We start from the raw sequence: 24,951 nt of genomic DNA, 5'->3' as shown, positions 1-24,951 counted from the left end.
AGATTGACCAGATGACCCTAAGATCCCTTCCAACCAAGTCATCTGAAACTAATTTTTCTCGGGGACAGAAGGAGAGGAGGCAAGGGACAGGGAGGGGTCAAGAAAGTCAGAGAGTGGGGAGAACTGACTTAGGTGGAACAAGGCAGAAAACCAGCTCCCCACTTTGGTTGTGACTCGGTTTACCTGTTAGAATCCCTTCAGGTGATGCCAGGTTCCATTCAAAATTTATTTACAACCTGCTTGGGCAGAGAAGTCATTATCTTCCAAAACCTTGATGATAGTTACTGTGTTGTGACCTGGAGTTCACTGTTAAAAGTGTCACCCAAGCAAAGTCATGGAGTTTATTTGGTTATTAATGTGATTGTTAGCACATCCTATGCAATGTATCTAAATTGAATTATGGTACCAGATACAACTATAGATAAGAATGAAGTATGTGTAGTATCCGTTATCATGTGTCATTAAAAAACAATTCAATATCGAAAAAAAAAAAAAGGGGAAGGAAAGGAGGATGCTAGATGGGCTCTTCTGCACCCCAACCCCCCACCCCAACCTGATCAGCATTGGGCTGCTCACACAGGGGAGCGGGGCGAGGGGCTGGCATCTTTTGGATTTCCCTGGGTGGCTGATGGGCCAGAGCAGAACTAGGTCCAGCAGAGCCTGAGAGCTGTGTCCAGCCCTCCTGCATGGCCTGCCTCCAAGTCCAGGACAAAAATTCCAGCCTCAGCAGGGTCATCCCCACCCCATGCAAGAAGGAATAGCTAAGTCAATGTCACTTTGAGCCTTAGGAACACAGCTTAAAGCCCCAGGTTACCCCTCCAGGTTCTTTCTTGGGGCCCAGGTCTCCTGCAGCTCCTGTTTGCTACACTCCAGGCCCTGGGGGCTCTAAAGGAGGTTAGCAGACAGACCCACCAGCCAGCACAGCCTTCCAAGGCCCCTGGCCCCCCTGAGCCTGGAGTTGGCTGGCCAAGGCTTTCCTAGCAACGGGGTGAGGGAGAGGGGAGCCTTCTGGCCACAGGTTCCCTGGGCACTCTCCATTTCTCCAGGGACATTTTCAATTCCCATTTTTCTGGCTTGGGAGGCTCCCTTTCTCTAGTCAGGGTGCCCTCACAGTTACCCAGAGCCTCCACTGCCCCCACCCCGCCCCGTTACATGGCACCCATTCTCCCGAACTGCTCTCCAGGCTGTTTCCCACCTTCTCTCCCTTCAAACTTTGCTCACTTGTCACGAGGCAGCAATTTGCCCCCATTCCGGCCCCCCTCTTGTGATAGAGCCAGGATTTACAGCAGGCATTGCTGGCTTCTTCTGGGACTGGGCAGTTAGAGTACGCTTTGCTGGCTTTCCTCCCAGGGGCACCGCTGATCGCTTGCTTGCTGGTAGAGCCTGAATTTTCATGGTTCATCTACCTTCATCCCCTTGGCCACCATGTGTTTCACCCAGCCAGTCACAGAGGGTCCATCCCCTGCAGCATGCTCACAGCCTCGTTCTGGCCAAGGAGAACTGAGGGAGATGGCCCAGTACCTTCGGGGAAAGGTTTCTTTGCTACTAAAATGAGCTGCACTGGAGCATACCCTTTTTCTTCTTCCAGTGAATACGGTCATGTCTGCCAGGAAATATAGGAACCATTTGCAAATACCAGGGGAAACTAGACCATTGTGCTGAAGATGACAGAGTACAGAGGTGGAAAGAACTTTGGTCCTCGAAGATGCTTTTGAACCCTTGACTTAACCCTGGAACTACCCATTCCTCGGCTTTCTTATTATATGAGATGTTAAAACCCACTTTGAGCTTTTTATTCCTCACAGCTGAGGAGTGTAGTTTCTCCACCCCTTCTGCCAGGTTTGGCAGGGAGAAAACGTCTGATATCTTTACCCATGGACCAAATCAGGCGGCCTTTTGCCTGTTTTTGTAAATAAAGTTTTATTGGATCACAGTCACACCATTCATTTCAAATTACCATGGCTTGAGTTGTGACAAGAGAAATGGTATGATGGTCTACAAATGTGAAAATAGTTACTATCTGGTCCTTTACTGAAAATGTTTGTCAGCTTCTAATTTAGACCCATTAGGCCAATAGAGAAGCAAAAGTTCCTCAAAAATTGCCACGGGTTATATAGGTACATTAAAACATGAAATCCCTGGGAAAGAAGGAGCTGAAGAGTCTTAGAATACTGCGTTATCTTCCACAGAGCCTGGACCACAGAGACTGTCCTGAGAAGGACAAGATGGGGTATAAGCTGTTGGCCAAACTCACTGATTGTGATGGTTAATTTTATGTGTCCACTTGGCTAAGCCACGGTGCCCCGTTACATAGTCAAATACCAGTCTAAGTGTTGCTGTGAATGTATTTGTTTGGATATGATTAACATTTAAATCGGTAGACTTTGAGTAAAACAGATTACCTTCCTCGAGAATGGGATGGGCCTCACCCAGTCAGAGGCCTTTCAGAAAAGACAGAGGTTTCCCAAGGAAGAAGCAATTCTGACTGAAGAATGTAACAGAGAACCCCTGCCTGAGGTTCCATTGTGCTAGCCTGCAGATTCTAGACTCAAAGACTGCAATATCAACTCTTATCTGAGTTTCCAGCTTGCTGTCCTGCCCAAAAGATTTGGACCTGTCAGCCCCCATAATCACGTGAGCCACTTCCCTAAAATAAATCTCAATCTCTCTCTCGTTCTCTCTCTATATATCTATCTATCACATCTATCTCTCGTTCTCTCTCTATATATCTATCTATCACATCTATCTCTCGTATCTATCTATCTACCTATCTATTTCTCTGGAGAACTGTGATTCATACACTGAGCATTCTAATTCTGTCCCAGCTATAGGGTCGATATCTTATTTATTATGCTGAGAGGGAGTTTCCAAAGTGAAAAGCCAGAGCTGATTCCCAAATGGACACAAAATTGAAGATGTTTATTATTATAGGGCACAACCCTGCCTTAGACACACAGATCTTGAGTTCACAGTTACAAGGTTGGGGAGGAAACTTGGGAAAGCTGGCCCCTGGAACACCAAGAACTAAACAGAGGTGGCTCTGAGAGCAGGTTCAGAGGTGAGGTCAACCTAGCTGAAACATCTTTTTTAAACACAAGGTTAACGGGTCAAGTCTGGCCAGCACGCCACTTCCCCGTTGAGGATGTTTCACATTCCTTAGAAGCTGCATGTGTGGAAGAAGAGGTAGAGGGGCTGTCCTTCCCTCCAGAACACAGCTGCAGCCACATTCTCTGGCTGGTGAGTCTCCCCATAGCGCCCTGAGGATGATCTGCTTTGAAATACAAAGCCCAGGAACTGGACAAATGGCCCTTGTTTGTGCAAATGCTCTGTGCTCTCTCTCTCAAGGTCCCTTTCTTTTCCATCTGGAAAGTCTCCACTTCCTTTGGCTGTTTAATATCCTAGCTTGAGGGAAGGTCCTAATCGTTTATTATTTTGCCGCCTTGGATCTCAGTCAGTATCTGGCTATTCATAGGAATTCTGGCTCCCAAGCAACACCAGACTCTTTGTAGAGGGAAATCCTTACTTAAGACATTATACTTTGAGAAACTGTCTTTCCATAAACCATCCTGCCCTTGTACTGCTTCAGGCCATGTCCAGCCAACAGTCTTGCCATTTGTTAAATGAATCAAAATATTGAAGAGCATAAAGTCATTTTCTATTATTAAAATTATAGTTACATTGAAAATGCAATTTATTCAAATGTCTTGCATTGCCATAGTCATTTTCATCTTATTTCTGAGAGGTTAGCAACTCATGGCCATTACGACATCAATTCATAACCATCAAGTTTCTGGCAGCCCCACATTGTCAGCATCCTCCAGGAGCAGAGCCCAAGTAGAAGGTGGCAAGGTGTATGACGTGTGGGTGGGTGGGGAGGTGACATAGATCTGTGGGAGGCTTGGGAAGCCAGGGAAAACCTAAGGAAGGGAAAAGATGTCCCTTCCTTAGCCTGATTTGTACTGTTGGATGAACCAAATCATATTTATATGTATATATATCCATATTTATATGTATATATCTGTATATATATGTCAGGAAACCAGGGAAGAGAAGAGGTGAAGGGAAAGACCTTTGACTCATTACAACCCAGACGTCTTTATGCTCTCTGCCTAGAGATATTCATGCCATCCTTGTCCTCACATGTCTTTAGAGCAGACTTAGGGACCTGACATCCTTTTCTCAAGACCAAGTAGAGAAAGGGCAAATATTTTCCCCCAAAAGGAAGTTTCAGGAGCAATTTTTAGCTATCTCACCTTTTAAAGCAACCTCTCCCCCTCCGAGGAAACCCCGTGCCTAAGCACTTATGAGTTCTGTGACATGGGATACAAAGCTTTTCCAAAACATAACCACAAAGGACAAATAATATGTAATATGGACAGTGCACGTGTGCATGTGCATATATGTGCGTGTATGTATGTGTCTGTTTAACAAGAAGTCAGTTATGTGGCATACGTTATGCAAATTTATGTCCATTTGGTGAATAAATTCTCATTTTCAGCCTGCCTCTAGCATGGGTTGTAGAGTTCCATATATTAACCCGAAGTTATTATTTATTTGCTAATAAATGGAGTCAATGAAAACCATTTCACATAGGAAAGAAGGGTAGATGGTATGCAGATTATTTGAGAAATCATTTGAAAACTGGTGGCAAATCCTTCTGTATGTTAAGATCATGCAGTGGGATGACCTCACTACCAAGGATTCCATCAAAGCAAGTGGTGCAAGAAGCATTCTGTAAGTGGCCTCTTCCTGCTGGTGGCTTTAATAAAACAGAGCCCATTAAAGGAAAGAAAAGCTGCTTGGTTTAAACTGGATCTTACAGACCTCAGTCTAGTGCAATCATCCAATTGTTTTCTAAAGAATATACATTTGAAATCATGAAGACCGAAAAACTGCTTTTTAAAAGTCACTTGTTCTGAATCTCATGTCAGAGACAGTAAAGGGGGGGATAAAAAACCATACCAAGTCAGTTAACCAGCAATTTTAATTCAAACTCTCCTTTAGTGTTTTCAGAGAATGGCCTTGAAAATGATCCTCATTATTAATAGCATTTATGTTAAATCATATAAACCTATCTTTCAAAACTCAGAGAGATCTAAATTGCATCTCGACAACATGTGCTTATACCCAGGCATTTTCACAACTTACCTCTCAAAACACCTGAGGAAAGAAGGTGATTTCTCAGCCTTCTTGGAACACTGCACTGTACCAAGAAGCCGCAAGCAAAAGCTGAGCCCCGCACCGTGCCCGGGGGTGGGGGGCAGCCTTATCTGGCGTGAGAAGTCACATGTGTTCTATCAGACATGGGCTCCTTTAAGTGTAGCCCCTTGCAAATCAAACACAAATTCATTCTTGTGGTTCTTTCTTGACTAAAAATGACTAAAAATGTTGGATCGTGAGTGTTTCCATTTAGCTCTTTATGGATCTTACAAATCAGTCTGTATTGTTCACAAAATAATGACTTTTCTAAAGACTTTCTGATGCAGGAATGCTATAAAAAGTGGAATCGCCCAAGATGAACAGGATAATGCCCTGTTCCTTAATGGACTCCCACAGGCCCCCTCTACTGGGGCGATGAACTAGGGCAAGAAGTCTTGCGGAAATTTCTGTGGGGCCTCAGCTCGTCCCCTCCCGATTGTCCAAAAGAGGTAGATGTTGTTTTACCCTCATTCCTTGGTGGCACAAACATGACCCCCTGGGGTCACCAGAGTGCAAAACCAGATTCTCTCCCTTTATTCACTGTGTCCCCTTGGACGGGGTATTGAGCCTTCTGAGTCTGTTTTCTCACCTGAATCTGGCAGAAAGGGGTGGGGGAAAGAATCATATACCAGATATTGATTAAACACTACCCATTGCAGACAGAGTCAAGATCTTAAGGGAACAGAAACAGTCTTAATGAGTCTCCTCCCTCAAGGAGCTCGTGATAAAGAAACGAAACCTACAGCTTGCCAGAGAGTAGAATGTGTGAGCCAGTGAGGAGCATTTTAGTTAGGGGACCAGGGAAGACCTTGAAGAGAAGGTGGTTTGTGAAGAAAGACCTGAAGAAGGCGAAGGAACATGTCATGTGGACATGTGGGGGAAGAGCCTCCCAGGCTGAGGTGACAACAGGGCAAAGGCCCTGTGATGGGAGTGGGCCTTTGCAGGAAAAAGAGTATCACCAGAGCAGAGAGCAGGAGGGCAAGTAGGAGGAGATGAGGTCAGAGAGACAATAAAGGGGGCAAGATCATCTAGGAAAAGAGTTAACTAACTATAGCCTAGGGTCATATGTGACCCGCCACCTCTTTTTGTAAATAGTTTTCTCAGAGCCGCAGCCATGCCCTTTGGTTTACACGTCGTCTATGGATGCTTTCAAACTACAACAGCAGAGTTAAGTAGTTGCAACACAGACCATTTAGCCCCACTAGGCCAAAATATTTGCCATCTGGCCCTTTATAGAAAACACAAGTCTCTGGCTTAAACAAATAGGGGTTTATTTTTTTCCAGATGAGTCTAGAGTAGGTAGTGCAAGAGCCCCATGATGTTAATAAGACCCAGATTCTTTTTATCTTTATGGTCGACTAGCCTTAGCATGTGGACATGTTTTATCATGATCTCAAAATAGCTGCCAGTGTTCCAGAAATTACACACGATATCCACATTTGAGACAGAACGGGATATCTGTTCCTTCTACCAGGAAAGCAAAATTTGACTTCACCCCACACCCAGCACATTTTTGCCTATCTCTTCACCCAGAAGTGGGTCATATGGCCCTGCTAGCTTCAAAGGAAGCTGGGAAAGCCATGAAAAGGATCGTCGAGATTGACTTAGACAGTGGCTTTCAGACGTTTTTGACCATAGCCCACAGTGAGAAACACATTTCATATCAGCCTAATGCATGTAACTGAAACATGGATAATGCAAAGAAAAGTTTCATAAGACACAACTTATACTTACTTTGTGTGCTGTAAACTGATATTTTCTCTTCCATTATTTTCTAAATACAAGTCACATCATCTACTGACTTAATTTCGTGACCTACTGTTGGGTTGTTGCAAGTGCCATAGGAAAAATGCAAGTGGTCACTAGGGACTGGCATGGTGCTGGCTCTCCCTCTCTCTCTCAACTTTTTTCCTTTTATTTTTTTTTTAAAGATTTTATTTATTTGGGAGCACAAGAGAGAAACAGAGAACGAGCAAAGGGGAGGAGCAGAGGGGAGGAGCAGAGGGAGAGGGAGAAGCAGATTCCCCACTGAGCAGGGAGCCTGATGCGGGGCTTGATCCCAAGACCCTGAGATCATGACCTGAGCCAAAGGCACATGCATAACAGACTGAGCCACCCAGCCGCCCCAACTTTTTTCCTTTTCTGTTCCTTTCCTTCCTTTCTCTCTTTTTTCCAAAGGAGAAAGTGGATAATGGATTGGCAACTAACAAAATCCACAACACCCACCATAAGTGAGCTGGGGAGCAAATACAGTTTCATTGAAAACTGAAGGAAAAGGTGATCCTCCTTCTGAAGGAACTAAGGACCCTGATGATGGACACTTGTGTTCCGTGTAAAATCCAGGTGGAAATATCCATTCCCTGGGGGTGTTGAGGGGATTGTGTGGGATCCCCGATGTATTGCACTAGCAAAGTGCATGACACACAGTGGGAGTGCAAGACACATTAGGCTGCTTCCTCAAACACAATCATCACTCCAGGCTAGTCCTGGCCCCAGACATAGCATCAACTAGGTAAGAGAGAATGATTCATTCTCAAGTGCTGGAAAGCCCCAGGGAAATTGTATGTTACCCTGGTGCTATGTTTATTTACCCTACCGGGCTTAGAATGAATACTCAGAGGTTAAGGGCTATGTTGAATTTTGCCCAATGTTTCCGAAAAACTTTCAGAAGCACCAGTTACTGGCCTCAGCTTTGATGACCAGAACTTTGGGCTGTGCAGGAGTGGGGGTCGCTGACCACAGGGGAGCCCTGAGCTGGCCAAGGATGGGTCATTCTTCACAGATTCATGCAAAGGCAAAGTTGAAGAATCTCTGGTCATTTTTAGTCCCCTCGCTTTTGCAGGTGGGGAAATTGAGGCAATTGCAACATGGCAAGGTCATGCAGGAAATAGACAGCAGAGCCCAATCTCTTGACCCCAAATCCCCCAGCCCTGACAACAATGATTAGCACAGCCCCTCTCAAGAGGGGGTCAGGGGCCCATAAACTCAAATCCCAGGCTGATTTTACCTGCATTTTTCTAGAAGGTACATACCAGGTTCTAAAATAGCCATCTGTTTCTACAAAGATTAAGAACCACAGATCGAATGACACTAAAATGATTTGTGTTGAGAGTAGGGGAGAAGAGATCCAAAGGTCAGGACGAGGGATGGTGATATAAAACAGAAACTGCAAATGTTTCCATCAGCCCTTTCCCCATCCCCCACCCCACCCCCGCCACCCCCACACCCCAGAAACTAAACTGTCTGAGCTCCCCAAAAGGCCTGTGGGCTTCAGTCCCCTCTGCCTCGGTCGGTGCAGGCAAATCCTCATTCAGCTGGCGGTGACTGGAAGAGAAGTTTATCTCCTCTTTACCATCGGATCCGATTTCTTAAACGCGGTGGAGCTCTGAGAGGCCACGCCAATCAAACAGCAGGACCACACACAGGTGCCCCGTGAGCAAAAGAGATAACGGATAACGTCCTCCCCAGCGCACACTAGTAATTTCGGCGCCCACTCAGCGGCCTTTGTTGGAAGCCCAAGGGTCCTGGCCACCCAAGGGTCCCGGACTCCGCCCACACCCCGAACCCTCCAGGCAGAGTCTGGGCTGCTTCCTTCAAGCGTCTCCGGGCGCCCTCGTCATGGTGCGAGGACACATCTAGGGTCTGACTCCCCAACCATCCCCGCCGCCCCTCGGGCACCACCCGGAGCCCACCCTTCGCGGTGTGCCGGGGGCGGGGCGGGACGGACGGGGCGGCTCCATTGGCCTGCGCGAGACGAGGGGCGGGGAGGAGGCGGGGAGGAGGCGGGGAGGAGGCGGGGAGGGGCGGGGCGGAGAGGGACAGATGGGGCGGGCCATTGGCCAGTGCCGGGCGAGGGGGCGGGGAGGGGCGGGGAGGGGCGGGCCCTACGCGCCAAGCCCCGGGGACCTGAGGCTTTAGGCTCTGCGGACACAGCTCGGGTGCCGGCGAGGGCACAGCATGGGCAGAGGCTTCTGGACTGCGCGATGAGCGGAGGGTGAGTGATGCACAGGCAGGAGTTTGGGGGCGTCCGGGGAGCACCGTCTCCTGTCCCCGAGCCCGAAACCGCCCCCAGCCGTGGACTCTGGAGCTCGGGCACCGGTGCCCCTTGGCTGCCGCGTGCAGAGTTCCCTCCCCCTGCCAGCCTGGCGCAGCCCGGGCCTCAGGCCCGCTGCTGAGAGCGGGCACTGCGCCAGGCACCTTCTCCAGGGGGAAGGCACTTCAAGAGCTCGAACCTGGGCAGAATAGGTGAGAGCGGCCGCAGGCTACACCTTTGCTCACCTTGTCTCTTGTCTTAGGCATTGATCTTAGTTGGGGGGAGAGGCCCAAAGAGGCTCTGACACAACTCTCAGATTTCACAGATGGAAAACCGGCGCCGAGACAATAGCAGAAGGTAGCAGAAGGAGGGGCTTGCCTCACCATGCTATTTATAAAGGATTTGCCTGGTTCCCAGACCTGTGCAAAGGGCGGTAGCACAATATGGCACCTACTTCTCACAGCCCTGATATTTTCATTATCCCCATTATCAGATGAGAAAACTAAGGCTTACAGAGCTATGGAATTGTCCAGTTTCACCCAGTGGTGGAGTCAGGATTTGAACTCAGACTTTGTTGTGCCAGGTCTCATTCATTTTACCCACTGACTTCAGAGTTCACCCTGCCTGCCATCCTGCCCTCCCCCACACCCCCCATGCTCCTGACTCTGATTCTGGAGAGATGCTTCAGAGTTTTGACAACCTGACACAGCCCTGTGGGAGGGAGGGCCCCCTCTCACACACCATCAGTGCAAGGCCAGTGCTGGCCAGTGCTTTCTTAAAACACTGTAAGGAGATCTTTAGTAATCTCACTTCATAAACAAATAAAGTTGCAGCAAATGGGGCTGGGATTCTGGAATTTGAACCCAAGCAGGTTAGACTCCAAAACCACACACTTACACTGGCTGAAGAAACCCTTACTAGCTTCTCTGTAGTTTTAAACTGTTCAGGGGGCAACCAAGCTTTGTTGCCAGTAGCCATGATTTAAAAAAAAAAAAAAAATTGCAGTGAATTGGTAGAACTAACAGGTGAACCTGCTCCCCAGTATAATTCCTGAGCTATGGCCACCAGGGTGGGAGGTGCTAGAGGGAGGAAGGGAGGAAGGAGAGACTGGGGGAGCGAGAGGAGAGGAAGGGGGAGGAGACAAGGGGAAGGGAAAGAAGGGAAGACGATGGAACGCATTAAACTTAGGTCAAAAAATTTCTGTCTGGAAGTTGCAATGGATTGTGTTTCAGCACTTTGTCAGTGGCAAAGTGTATTTTCCGTAGTTCTTGTCATAATTCTCTGTGTGGTGCTGGTGGTTCAAGACTTGACAGTGAAAGTGAGGGTGAGGCCACAGATTAGACAGCCCCTGTGAAAGTGGGAAGGGAGGCCCTGTTTCCACCCTGAGACTCCAATGGGTGGCCTGGAGGTGGAGAACAGAGTGAAGGTCCAGGGCACCCCTGGGTCAGGGTCAGCTGGACAATGCCAGAGAACCAAGGCAGGAGCAGAACTCATCATGTCGCAGTTCAGATCCTGTCAATGCAACGCCTAATAGGGAGACCCTGACTAGGAGGTCTTCCAGAAGGCACTCTGGACGAGGCCCCAGGAGACCTGGGCCCTGGTTTGGAGAGTAAACTCAGCCATATGTCCTTGCTCACAGCCACTCCAGCTGGGAGGACTGCCCTCCTCTTTGAGTCCCACATCCCCATCTCCAGAACCCCGCTATCTCTTCCGACCCCCGTTGCAACCTGTCTTGGGAGCCTCGGCTTATTATGGGTGAGCTCCATGTGAGGCCCATCTTACAGCAGTCAGCGATTCAGCTAATGAGGAACCTGAGGTTCAGAGAGAGAAAGGGACTTGGCCTAAGGTCACACAGCTGACGAATCACAGAGCAGAGCTTTAAACCCAGATCCTTGTGAAGGCTGGGTGGTTATCTGGTCACAGAGTACACTGAAGGAAATATTTTGGAATTGCTTTAAAGTAAATTAAGATCAAATAGGAAGTGGCTGTTCTTCCCAGAGCTTCTTCTCTTATTAAAGGGGAACTTACAGTTTGCTCAGTTTTCTTTTCTGGCTGCCTGACCTCGTTCCCCAGGATGCACTGCTGCGGGAAGGATTAGGAACCTCTTCCGCTTGCCCCGCCTGACTCTGGGGCGGTGGGAGCAGGGAGCTCATGCAGCCCCATAGCTGCAGAGCTGGGAAGAGCCCTGAAGACATTCTGGGCTAGCTGCCCGTACAATCCTGGCTAAACTGAGGCCCAAGGGACAGCACAACATGCTGGAGTCACACACCAGGTGCATGCGGCAGCAAAACCCACACCCAGACTTCTCTCTGGGAGGCCCCTTTGCCTCCTGTCTCTCACTGTGACACGTTTCAGCAGAAGTTCTTAACCTGGGATCTGGGGATCCAGGGGCACACGAATAGGGGCTTCCTGAGGCCCCTGCAGTGGTATACAAATTTGGTGTATGCATACTTGCACACTCATGCACATATGTGCATTTTCCTGGGGAGTGTGTGTTACACTTTCAAGAGATTCCAAAGGGCTCTGTGGCCCAGAAGATTCTGAGCCACACGATGTCTCACAAGAAAGCACCCCCAGCAACTGCACTTGGCCCACAGGCCTGGTGCGGTAGGCAGCAGAGGTGGGGGCAGCCACGGAGAGCCCCCGGTGCAGCCCTGCAGCTGCTGGCTCGGAGGGCTTGCCCCCCCGACTGCCCCCACCCCTGGCCCCAGGCACTCAGGATCTTGGTCATTCGGAGCACCTGTTTGGCCCAAAAAGCATGGCTGAGAGGATTCCTGCTTGCATGGATCCCGACTTCCAGAGGGAAGAGGTGAGCCTGGTTTTGGCAGGTTGGGCCCCTCCGGCCTCTGGTGTGTATGAGAGAGGGAGCAGGAGGGAGCCTCAGGTTGCCGTGCCTTGGAAAGCAAGAGCAGAAACCAGAAATCCTGCCGCAGGGGCCTGGATGAGGCGCTGCCTCCGAGCTAGAGCTGTCTGGAAGATGCGAGCAAGGCCAGCCTGCTCGGATGCAGAGGGCCAAGCTCTTCAGAGGAAGGGCACCAGGGTCAGGGAGGCCTGGGTGCCAGGATGGGCTCAGGGAGACCTGTGGGTGGGAGCCCAGGACGCTGGAGGTGGGGAGGACGCAGCAAAGGCGAGTTGGGGTCCGTGAGTCAGCCCAGGAGAAGGCAGTGGTGGAGGTGGCTGGCGGCCCTGCAGTCACCTCTCCTGCTCTCCCTCAGCCACCATCACCTCCATCTGGACCGTGCACAGTGTCCCCCGGGTCCTCCTTCCTAGCTACCGTGCTGAGGCAGGGAGGGGCGTGGCTGAGCCCAAGGCAGATGGTGACAGAGGGAGGGGGACGGCCGTTGGAACTGGAGAGTGGGGGAAGGACAGCCGTATGGAGGGGCAGGGGCAGCAGCTGCTGAGTCGCTGCCTGCCATCCGCACCCCAACAACTGGCTTTCTCAGCGAACATGTGCTGCTGAGGGGCTGCCTGTGTCCAGCCAGGCCCCCTCTCAGAGGCAGCTGGTACTGGCACCAAGCCCTGCACTAAGGCTCCTGCCATTTGCTGGCTGACAGGTGCCGGAGGGGGGCTGCGGGGGCCTTTAGGGCTCCTTGTTTTCAGTGCCTCCTGCTGCCCAGCCCCCCCTCCCCGGCTGGCCTTCGGAAGTTGTGGTCATGGGCTTCGGGGCAGGGAACTTAGGCTTCTCAGGAATGCCAGGCAGTGGCCCTGCACCTGCCCTCTCTCTCTGAACCTCCTGCCTCCTTCCAATCCAAGCAGCCTGGGTCTGAGGCTCCCAGCTGGGCCCCACCGCTCTGTCCTCCTTTCTTTCCCTTCCCATGTCACTTTATTTACACACTCGATTTTAATCATGCCTAAAGAAGAAAATAAGCATCATAATTTTATAAAGTATTAGAGGTTACCAGATCTCACAGACATCCCCAGAACATTTAAATTTGGATATTGATGCATTTGCCATTTTGCCAAGTGAGGACAATGACCATCTATTTTCGCCATCATTGTATGAAAAGAGAGGGCATTGTAAGAGGAAAAAGTAGGCAGCACAGAGTCCGGAAAGAAAGGCTTTCAAATGCACTCAGTTTGGCTTCATGAATACCCCACCCCCTTAGCCTTTTTCTCCTTTGCCCCTGGCCAGCAGGATTGGGCTGCGGTGGTGACCCGAGGAGCCACAAAGCTGCCTTCTTCCGTGATAACCGGCTCCATGACCACAAACAAGGTCAATATGGGCCAAGCCTCGCAGTTGTAAAGGCTTCAGTGTCCTTTGTCCCAAATCAAAGGCCAGGGACAATGGCCAAGGCAGGCTGTGGTGCTGGCTGTCCTTAGCAGCCCCCTGCACGGCTGGCCGAGCAGCCGCTGAAGTGGAAAGCAAGAACAGTTCACTGCCTGTTCACTGGGGACAGGTAACCGTGGCTGGCACGTCGCCCTGGGGCCACTTGTCTGGGGACAAGGAGCCCTGGCTGCAGTCTGAGTCCTCTAGTTGGGAACAGAGCCTCCTCCAGCCCTGGGAGAAAACACGGAGGCCTGAGCTGTGTGCCCGGGGGCTGGGGGAGGGGAGCAGGCTGGGACAAAGAGGGCTGGCCTCCCAGAGCCGCAGGGCTTGGCCTGCCCAGCTGCATCTGTCACTCTGGTTTTTGGACTGCGCCTGGGTGGCAGGCCGGCTCCAGCGCATGCTCTCCCCCACTCCAGCTTCAACCAAAGTAGCCTTGCTTTAATCTATTTGTGCATTGGGCTTCTGCCTTTACAAATAAGATTGTCTGTTTTATTAAAGGTTGAAAAGCATTCCATTAGAGATTGTCCAAGGCCCTGTCCAGTGCACAGGGAGAGTGAATGTTTAGGGAGTTTCAGAAGCACGTTCTGAACAGAGGGATCTCTGTTTGCTTTCTTCCTGGGGGGTTCCTCCTCTCTCTCTCTCTCTCTCTCTCTCTCTCTCTCTGTCCCTCCCTCCCTTTCTCTCTCCCTGCCTTGCAGCTCTCTCATTCAGCAGTTCTCTCTAGGGTGCCCCTGCGTCACACGTGTACCTCACTTTAGAACTCTACGAGACACAGGGATTATCAAAATGGGTGAAAAGCATCTCAAGTTCAGTCTGCTAAAGGAGGCACAAATGCACAGTGTTCAGATTTGGAGTGGAAGTCTGTGAGTGACCCCCAAGTTTAGCTCTGGATCTCAGGGAGGTGGAGATGTTGTCTACTTGGGGGGGAAGGGTGGACATGTGAGAATCAGAGAGACAGATGATGAATGTCAGAAGACACAGAAATGTGTGATTCTCTCAAAGAAGAGACTGTTTTTCCAGGGGGCCAAGGTTCCTACCCCATAAGGCTCAGACCCAGCCCAACAAGTTGGAAGAGATCCCCTTGGCTGAAGTGTCCCCTTCGTTGCCTCCCCGAAGCCTTGCTCACTCATCTTCTGCACTCCCCCGGGATGGCATGCCCCATTCTCCATCTCTGCCAAGCTAAGCTATTTACCCTCTGGGTCACCTTCCTCTTTCTCCTTTCACTTGCCCATCTATAATCCAAGACCATTCTTTTTTTTAAATTTTTTTAAATTAACATATAATGTACTATTTGTTTCAGGGGTACAGGCCCATGATTCATCAATCTTATATAATTCACAGCGCTCACCATAGCACATACCCTCCCGCATGTCCATCACCCAGCCACCCCATTCTTCACTTTCCTCCTGACTCCTTCCCCCAACTGATGCCACCCATCTCCAGCTGGAGCTGCTCAGCATGTTGGTCACATCCTTCTAAAGAGCAGATTCTGGACACTGAAGCTCTCTGGAAAGCCAATGCAGGGAATGTGTTACTTAGTACTGCGCTTTGCAAATAGTATTATCCAGAGTCCTAGGCAAAACCCTGGATGGGATTCCCCAACACCCACCTCACTGTCAACCAAGCAGCCCCCTTTAATCTGATTTGCATAAATATTCCATTTGAACAGAGAGTTCTACAGTTGAGAAAATTGGAGATCAATATTCCCATTGCACAGATGGGAAAATGAAGGCACAGAGAGGCTAAGGCAGGCAACTGAAGCCATGAGGGTCTTTAGCAGCTCCTGGCCCAGAGCTCTTTAGAAAGCATATTAATAACTAATCACTGCATGACTTACAGAGGTTCCACTTATAAGTATTCCTACTAAACAGAGCAAAATGGGCATATTCCCCACATGGTGTGGGAGAATCAAAGTATTGTAAACTGGGTCCTGTGGTGAATCAGAAGTCACACACTGGAGCCCCACCAAGGTCACCTGTCTTGCAAGTGTGCTTTGTCTGGTTACATTTTATTTTTAACTATATATTTTTTAACTGAATAATTTCCTGCATTAGTCAGGATAGTCTAGGTCATGCTGCAGTAACAAATCCCTGAGACACCAGCAGCTTTTCCCAGCAGAGCATTATTTCTCTTCCCAGTCCATATCCAGAGTGGGTTGGCCGAGGACTGCTCCACAGAGGCACTCGGGGACCCAGGCTGACCATCTGGAAGCGGCACCAATTGGCACATGCAGCTTTCTGGGTCACCATGGCAGAGACCAGGGTCACACACGGCTCGAAAGCACTAGCCTGAGAGTGACACACAACCCTTCTTGCGTGTGACATGTGAGGTGTTAGGCACATGGCCCCACGGGGGCCTGGAGGAATCTGAGCTAGCACAGGTCAATGTCTCAGCCACAGTGTCCACCTTTAAACAGTGAAATGTAGCCCATACAAATCCAGATGTCTGGCTTCTCATGACACTCCAGAAGAGCTGACCCTCCAGAGAAGGAATGTGTCCGCCAAGTCCCCATGGACTCCACTGACCAGTATCTCAGCGGAGTCACTTCCCTGACCCTGGAGACATTTACATGTTTTATTCCAGCTGGATATGCACAACTCTTGGAAAACTGACTTTGGAGGACCCCGTGAGGCTTCTCAAATTCATCCACTAATTTAACAGCCATCTATGTGCCTCCTGCTATTTGTCAGGCTCAGGTTTGGGGCTGGAAATGGGGTGAGCCAGAAAAGTACTGTCCCTGGTGTGGAGGCCTGCAGCTTCAACCTCACCTCCCACTCCCTGCCCCCCCCCCCGCCCAGCCTCTGATCAGCTCCCTCACACACGGGCCAGGCCCTGCAGACCCAGCACAGCCAGGAGCCCAGAGCAGGTGCTGGACTGGAAGGGAGCCTCTCCTGATACAGGAGAAGGTGGCTCTTCTGGCAAGGGTGTCCTGGGGAGCTCGCAGCCGAGCATAGGACAAGGAGGAGGCTGTTTTCTGGACAGCACCATGAAGACCCAGAAGGAGGACAAAGCGGAAAGCCTGTTAGGAGAAATGAGAGCAGCTCAGGGAGGCTAGAGCTCCTGGCAGGGAGTGAGGAGGGGTGGGAAAGAAGCTGGCTACAGAGGAGACAAGGGGAAAAACCACCTGCTGTTACTTCTGGGCAAATCCAGCCCTTCCCACGATGAGCCTGCATAAAGCGAGACACAGTAGTGACATGAGCCCACAGAAGCAGCAGAGAGTGAGAAACCCAGATACTTTTCTTGGGCTGAAGCCAGCTCTGCATGGAAGTATTTGAGGAACTGCCCAGAGAGGGAGCCTGGCAGATCACTTTTTCCACTGGAGCCTCAGGACCTGAGGAACTGAAACCCGATTTTGAAATCCTGTTGCCCAAGAGCAAGGCCCCCGCTCCAGGCCCCCATGGTGCCTAACCCTGTGCCCTCTGGAGGTAGGACCTCACTGTGGCTACAGCAGGGGGCCTAACCTCTCTCTAGGCCACGTTTTGCCTCAGTCTAGACCCAGGCAGAGTGGAAGTGTTTATAGGATGATTCTGAGGTCACTGAGAAGCCCACCTCCCTCAGTTTGTTCCCGTTCTCTCTGTTTCCCTGCTTCCAGAATCAAATGGTGGTTCAAGCCTGATGCTATCATGGAAGGCAGGCTTGTCTTGTTTGTGGATGGCGGGAAGACAGGGTGTACAGCTGGTCAGAGTCAGGGCCCAAGGGGATGGAGTGCTCTGAGGACATTAATACAACAGCAGTCGAACCTGACCGTGAACCCCCAGGAACATGTGTGCGCGCGTGTGAGCGCACGCACACACACACACACGCGCGTGGGGAAGACCTGACTGAGCCAGGTTTGTAAGAACAGACGTTGGGGTTTTGTGAAGGAGCCACTCTGCAATGCGAAGGACAAGCTGTGCACCCTTTCTGGGCCATTTCCCAGCGTGACTTAACCCCTCAGAGTGCTAGTGGCAACTTGAGAGAAGAGAAGGAGGGACAGGGCCAAGACGGGGGGCAGCGGAGAGAAGCTGTGGCTCACTGCCCAACACACGGCATGCCTCAAGAAGGGAGTTCTTGGCCAGAGTAAGTTGGAGAGGGAGAAAGTTGAAATCTGTGCAGAAGATGGCAACAAGCTAGAGAAAGCACCAGTGGATTTCCCCAGGAGGGTTTGAGAAGCTCCACAAAGCTTTCCAGGCTGTGAAGACACAGTCTCGTGTGTGAATCAACTAACAGTCCTATAGGGCAGAGGTCACCCCACTGCATAGATGAGAAAAAGAAGGCTGGAGGGTTTAAGTCACTGTGCAAGATTAATACAGGGAAGGGGTTAAGAGACCAGAATCTAGGATCTAAATGCTTGTGTTCAAGTAGTGACTTTACCACTGATTCGCTGGGAATCTTGGGCAAAGTACTCAACTTCTGACTCTGTTTTCTCATCCATAAAATGGGAATAGGATAATACTTACCTCATACTATTGTTGTAAGGAGTAAATAAGATAATTCGTAGAAAATGCTCAACACAGTCTCCCGAATGTGGTGACCACAGTACCGAGTAACCCATCACCAGGAGAGCTGGCCCTGGTGTGCCGATTCCAAAGGCAGTAATGGGGCCACCAGCCTGGGCTTGGTAGGAATGGAGGAGAAAGGCCCAGGGTGCTTTGGGGGTTTGGAGGAGCAATGGAGGCGGAAACCATCCTTCAGGATGTCCCAGCTGAGGGAAGAGAGCCTGTGGTCTGAAGCATCTATGAGACTGATCCAGATTCTTAGGGATTATGGAGAGATTCTGGGAGGGGGGCTGATAGAGCTGGTACTGGGTGCCAGCTAGCTCCGCAGTTCTGACCTTGCCCCCCACCTACCAGGGGAGCTTGGCTGCCCTGGGTGGGTGTGGGGCCCCATTAAGTCCTCTGAGCCTGATCCTTCAGCTGTGGCCGCCCTGTGCCAAGGAGTGGAGGGAGGAGGGGTGCGGGCGGGATGGGAGGTGGAAGGTGAGCCTGAAGCCACAGGCTGGCACACCAGGGCTCTGGACACTGCACTGGCCAGCGCTTCTCCAGGCTCACCTGTCTGTGCTTCCTCCTCTTCCCAGCAGGTAACTTCCGAGTCTGCAGACAAGAGGGGAAGATGAAGGAAGACTGTCCGCCCAGTTCTCACGTCCCCATCAGCGACAGCAAGTCCATCCTGAAGTAAGGCTTTGCGTACAGGGAGGGGATCTTCTGTGGCCACACCTTGCCATGGACAGACTTTGGGTGGAGGGAGTCGGGGCACCTTTCATAGAGATGATGATGTGCCTGCTCCAGGGACAGTGATGGGGGCACTTCTTTTTGAAGCCTGTGTCCTTTGAGATCAAGGATCTCTTTGGGGTGTGGGTTTGACCCCTGCCTCCTCAGGCCCACAAAGGCAGGAAAGCATGGCAATGTCCGCCGTGACTCTGCACAGATGGCATTTAATTGAGTCAAAAACTAGAGCAATTCTAACATTCTTGTCATGTTAAACAGTTCAGGGGGGAAAAAGAAAAAAAAAACTCAAAATAGGTTTGGAGTTTTTACTGAAAAAAGTGCATTTTATTGACACAATAATTTTTAGCTCTGCTTATTTTTAATTTTATTTACTATCTGTCTTACCATAAAAAAATGTTTAGAATAGTTTTTCAAATTTATTTCCCAACTAAAGAAAAGTGTATTTTTTATGTTATCTTGCTTTTTGAGTCCTGAGTCCAAATCTTTTCTAAATTTGGGCAGCTCCTATCTGCCACGTTGAAGAGAAGCCAGCCTCCTAGCTTTTGCTGACCTCCTTCCTGGGTTCCCCTCTCAGAGACCTGAGAAAACAGACAGCACTCCATGCACAGTGCTGCCCACACCATCATTTTCCTGGTTTAAATTTTATAATGAGAATCATATTAAATGCAACTTTGGGAAACGTCATAATCAGAACCATAACATGACTGATTTCATGTATAGGTGTCCTACCAAGTTTATGTTCAGCATTTACATACTTACAGACATGGTGAACCTGAAACATTGACTCTTGCTGTGTTAATGGCGTCCCATTCACTGAATCACAAGTGCTTCACTTGCCCTGTCAGGTACCATCACCCCCACATCGGGAAGCACACCCGAGCACCAGCAGCAGGTGTTGCTCGTCCATACCCTGGGGGACTCCAGTGTCAGCGAAGGCACTGCCTGAAGAGATTCTAGAGCAGGACCGTCCGGTAGGGGAACCATGAGCCTCGGTGGCTGCCAAGCGCATGACTTACAGCTGGAGAGGAGTAGTGAATATAAAAGACAAGTAGCAAACACTCATTACAAAATAAAATAATGAACAAGATCTCGTTAGTAGTTTTTATACTGATTCCATGTGGACATGATAAAATTTTAGATACATTGTGCCATAAAACAAAATGTATTATGAAAACTAATTTCCCCTGTTTTTTCTTTGTAATATGACTACTAGAAGATTTAAAATTACATGTGTGGCTCGCATTTCTTATGTACGGGACCACATGCCCCTGCAGAGCCCCGCTGGGGTGCAGGGACTCTCTTCTCTCTGCCACGGCCTCCCTTTATTCCGGGGAGAAGGCGTTTTGGGCACAGACCTTCAGGATCTTCTCTCACAGCTGTCAACTTCATCTCATGATCATACCTCCATAAAGGCAGGACGAGGAAGAAGCACCCCTCATGGTGCCCCCACAGCAGCCCACCAGGCCCTTATAGGAAGTAATATGGGGGAGAAAAGCAAGAGTCTTTAAAAGGCTAATGATCTAATCTCAGGGAATTTATTGAGGAAGTGACTCAGAAGTAAAGTACAGGGAGGTTGTCAGGACCTCTGATCTGTGATAGTGAAAGTGTGCGCACACAATTTGCACAATTACTTGGGCCGTCTGTGAGTTTCTCCTCGTCCTCTTCCCACCCCTACACCTTCCACAAGGGCTGACATGTGAAACCTCTAGAAGACTGAAATGCATGTGTCTGATGGCAGAGTCTAGTCTCTAAACTGATTGTGTGTGGCTGGCAAGACATCTGTCATTATGTCCCAAAGCCCTGCCACGCCCCAAGGTTATTATGTGTGTCTTTACCTTTTTAGGTCAGAGCTCTTAAGCTTGCTAAAAACTTACAACTGCTACCATGAGGGCAGAAGCTTTCAGCTGAGACACCGAGAGGTAAGGCCTGTTTCTCTTCTTTATTCATAGGCCACCATCCATCCTGGTTTGCTGAAGACAGTCCTGGTTTATACCTGTTACTCCAGGGCCATTGTTAAGACCATTGCCTTCACTCTCAGAAGTGTCCCAGTTTGGATAATGAATTATGAGGTCGCCCATCTTCTGAGTTAGAGACCAGGTTACCAGCAGCCAGGCCATCTCCTGGGAGGTCCTGTAAGGGGTGCTGAGGGTCAGAGCATTCCCCCACACACACACAGACCCAGCAAGAGTTCAGAGCAGGTAGAAATAATCGCCTGTGGGTCTCCTCCTTCCACCTGGGACTTTTGCCTAGATCAACTGCCAGGACACTGGAATTTGAAATCTTCGAGACTCCACAGCCCAGTCCCTTCTCTGCCCATCCCACAGCACAAATAAGGAACTCAACACGGGGCTCTGGTTTGCCCAAGGTCACAGGGCAATCGAGAAGTGAAAGAAGTCTCCGTGTTTGTCAGTCAGAATAAACATCAGAGGAAAGCTTTGAAATGGAGGAGAGTTCCCCAAAGGATGCTCGCAGGGCCAGGCAGCTCAGAATGGGAGAGGCAGGGCAGGCTTGGGGGGTGGAGGACGCCGGAGAGCACATCCCATCAGGAGACGCTGCTGTGCAGGAACGTGGGCTCCAGACAGCCAGATTCTTCCTAATTTTTCAAAAGAAGTTAGATATCCAGAATTTCATGTGGAATTTCCCAAACCTCAAAACACCATGCTGGCTAAACAAAACACGTCCGTGGGTGCAACACAGCCCAGGCCTGGCTATTGTCACGCGGCTCGGGAGCCTGGGTGTGGGAGGCAAGCTGCTGGCCCGTGGTCCAGGCAGCACTGGGCCTGGGAGGGCACACGCCTCCCACGCCACCTCCCCTGGGCCCGCTCAGCCTGCACAGGGCCTCGGTCCCCGCCCCCTCTGCCCGGCCCCGCTCTTCGTTCCGCAGAGCAGCTCTCTGACACCTCTCCCACCAGCCCGCCGCAGCCCTGCTCCCCCCGGGGCTCTGATGCCACCCCCCTGCTATCTCCGGTTTTGCTGCTTCTTTCCTTACCTGAGTGCCCGGCTGGTTTCGGGCACTGGGCCAGGCACAGCGCGCCAACCCACCGTAGGTGTTGGGTGACTAACCAGCAGGCACAGGCCCGGGGCAAGCGGAGATGGGTCCTGAGCACTGGACAGTTTTGGTCTACGCTAAGTGCAGAGTTGGACCCACCTCAGTCGTTGTGCGGGAGGCGTGCGCTGGGGTCTTCTGGCTGGGCCCCGTTCCTCAGCCCTGGGCCGTTCGGTGATTGATTGCAGACTCGGCAGCTCTCAACCTGTGGTCTGTGCCCCGGCAGCCTCAAGGTCACCTGGGACTGGTGAGAAATGCAAATTCTTGTCACCCTCCTGCCCCCAGGTCTGCTGAATCAGAAACTCCTTATGTTCCATCTGTGTTTTAACAAGCCCTCCAGGAGATTGTGATGAAGGTCAAGTTTGGAGAACTGCTACTCTAAGAGCTTGGCCTTGGCCCTTGGGATTCCCCAAGACAATCCCCTCTGTTGGAACAGTCGTGTGGGGCGTAGGGCTGGGAAGCCTCAAACCTATGCCCTGTGTTTGTGTGTGACAGGAGAGTCCATGTGGAAAAGTGAGAGACCCCAAGAAGGGGAAGAGGTGTTCCTGACAGCCCCTGTGGTGAGAAGTTAACACCCCACAGACGGGGGTTTTCCTGTTCCTAACCTTAAAGAGGGATAAGGATCCGACTTGATCCCCCTGGAGCCAGAAAGTACCTTTCAGGAACCTTCCTCAGCCCGAACAGCCAAGGGGCACCAGGCTGAGGGAGTATGCGTCCTCGGGGGGTGACCGCCACCACAAAAGGACGTAGGCCTGGGCAGCACAGAGTTCTGACACTAAAACGCATGACTGATTCCTGGACACTGAGTGCCTCCGTGACCCACCCACCAGCCTGTGTTCAGGCCTCTGTGCTTTCTCAGAACGCAGACCCGGGACCTCCTGGGCCCCGGGGACTCACAGTTCAGGCACCTGCCGCAGGGCCAGCCCCAGGCTGGCCTCTCCTCAGGCACTGCGGGCCCTGAGGGCAGGGAACATAGGCACCAGGCACCAGGCACTTCACCCCTGTGTTCTTCACTGTAATGCAAGAGCTGTGTGACATGGGAATGGCCATTTGCCAGACAAAGAGATTGAGGCTTTCAGAGCTTAGGGCTCTCCTGCAAGGTAACTCTGCAGTAAGTGGAAGATGCCAGCGTGGCTCCAAGGCCCAAGCACAAAAGTTTGTAAGACAGAGACCCCAGTGCCAGCATTAAGCTTTGACCAGCCTCAGAGACGCAGGGAGCTGTTTGTCACCTCCGGTCACCAAGCTAAGGAGCCGTCCAGCTGCAGAGGGGCTCAGCACCGGCTGTGCCCTCGCAGAGCCACGTGGGGCTCCAGAAGAGACCCCGCTCCCTGCTGTCACTAGGCCTCCCCCCGAGCGACCATGGCCTGACTGCTGCAGTTTGGGGACACCTCCTCCTCCACGGTCCCTTCCGGGATCCATAGAACGTGGGACGATGAAGTGTGTCAGGGAGCAGGGCCATGCCCCGGGGCAAGTGTTTCCCGGCGAATTCTCCCCCAGCTCCCGAAGGACGAAGGGCGAGGGATTTCCCACACTAGCTTCCTCTGTCGGAGGAGGCCCAGGCACTGGCCTCCTCTATCGTAAACTCTGCCTTGTGCTTATATTACAAAGGAGAGCACGAGCAACCTGGAGCAATCTGTGCCTTTTGAAGATAGCAAATCATTTTAACCAGGCTGTTTGGTTGCTAGAGAGAAAAACGGACCACCCAGAAACACCGGTGGGTAAATACGTCCCTGCGATGAGAAGTAGGGCCCTCCTGCTGTGCACCAGCGTGTGGCCCGCTAGGGGAGCCGGCCTCTCGTGCTCCCCCTGGTGGCCGTGAGCCCGCATCACACCCAGTCCCCATCCTTGGTCCCAGGCTCCTGCGCAGAGTAAGGGAAGGAGCATCCCCTCTCTCAGGGTCTCTGCCTCTCCCAGGGTGGAGAAAGTCAGGAATCCCCTTCCCTCTTACAGTGATCCTCCTTCTTTTAACGCCTGGAGGCAAGATGACGGGCAGTTGACAGACCGCTGGCACTCGGGTGTACTCGGCTGTGGACATGTTCCCTTGAGAGCTCCCAAGTGCTTCCCAGGCTGCCCCCTGGTCAGGGCACTGCATCCTTTCCCTACTCCAGGGGCGAGTGAGGAGGAGACTGCTCTATAGGACCCCTGTCACGGGGACTTTCTGCTAGGCTGTTCTGTCCCGTGGGAAGCTTGGAATAATGACAGAAGCCCCTTCCCCCTGCTCTTTATTAATTTTTTTTTCTTTTTTGGGGGGGGCATTTCCTGAAGGTGCCATTAGCTTCTTTCACATCAGGGGAGATGAGCAAAGGAGCCCAGAGCCCTGTCTGACCTCCCAAACGCAGCCGTGTGGCTTTTGAGCTTGCCGGGGCGTGGTGGGGGGGGGGGCGGGGGGGATTGGCCAACCTCATCCTAGTTACCTCCTTCTGACCCAATTTCACACAGCTTCGCAGAGGGGTACAGTGAGGCAAGCCCAGCCCAGTCACTGGCCAGCACCCCCTCCCAAATCAGCACTCCCCGCCGCCTCCTAAGGGTGTTCTGGCTAAAGGCTGCTCCGCACTTATTTGCCAGCAAAGGTCAGGGACGGGCAGGTTTGAGCAGGCCAGAGACACAGTGGGTTGTGACGGATGCAGGCACTCCTCTGAGGTGTTTCTACTCCATCTCCAAGGGCATGTGCCCCATTCCTCAACCCCTGCAGGCTGTGAAGGGCAAGGGTGGTGTCCCCATTTTACAGATAAGGAGACTGAGTAAATTACTTGTCTGACACTTTTAAATGTATGGCTTACATTCTGCCTTCCCACAAAACACACATAAAAGGGGGCCAATGAACATTTTTTTTAAAGTGCAAAGCAGTTTTAAAATAGAAAAAAAAAGGAAAGGAAGAAGAAAGGAAGAAAATATTTGGGTAGCCCTCAGAGCAAGGAGATGGAGGAAACTGAAGTTGGCTGTGAGCTTGACTGTGGCCCCAGCTCTGTCCTCCTCCTCTCCCCTCTGTCCCTTCCGCCCTGACCAGGGTTGGCCAGCTCTGACCTGGCCTGAGGGAACAGGGTGATGGGTCCTCAGGCCCGATTCTTCTGAGTTCTCCGATGTCTCACCCACCTCTCTGAGGAAGAAGACCCTCCCTCGCCCCTATTCCTCACCTTCATCTCCCTCCCTGTCAGATGGCTTCCGGCGCTGGGCTTGGAGGAGCCAGGGCTGGCCCAGA

General features: G+C 51.1%; 1 protein-coding gene across 2 annotated transcripts in view; it reads left to right on the top strand.

Annotated features, from left to right (window-relative positions):
* Positions 1-9,086: 9,086 nt before the first annotated feature.
* RASSF4 (Ras association domain family member 4) overlaps positions 9,087-24,951 on the top strand; it is a 33,204-nt gene continuing 17,339 nt past the window's right edge. For both annotated transcript variants that reach the window (XM_045878319.3, XM_045878314.3), the window contains exons 1-3: positions 9,087-9,193; positions 18,556-18,652; positions 20,550-20,625. In XM_045878319.3, the coding sequence (XP_045734275.1) occupies positions 18,591-18,652; positions 20,550-20,625 (138 nt within the window). In that variant the 5' untranslated portion in view covers positions 9,087-9,193; positions 18,556-18,590. The remainder of the gene's footprint in view (positions 9,194-18,555; positions 18,653-20,549; positions 20,626-24,951) is intronic.

Source organism: Mirounga angustirostris, unplaced genomic scaffold (genome assembly GCF_029215605.1).
Source record: "Mirounga angustirostris isolate CCGP_5_RB_7025 unplaced genomic scaffold, mMirAng1.0.hap1 SCAF_6, whole genome shotgun sequence".
NCBI lineage: Eukaryota > Metazoa > Chordata > Mammalia > Carnivora > Phocidae > Mirounga > Mirounga angustirostris.
Note: the sequence above shows the minus strand (reverse complement) of the source record. Positions and strands in the feature narration are given on the sequence as shown.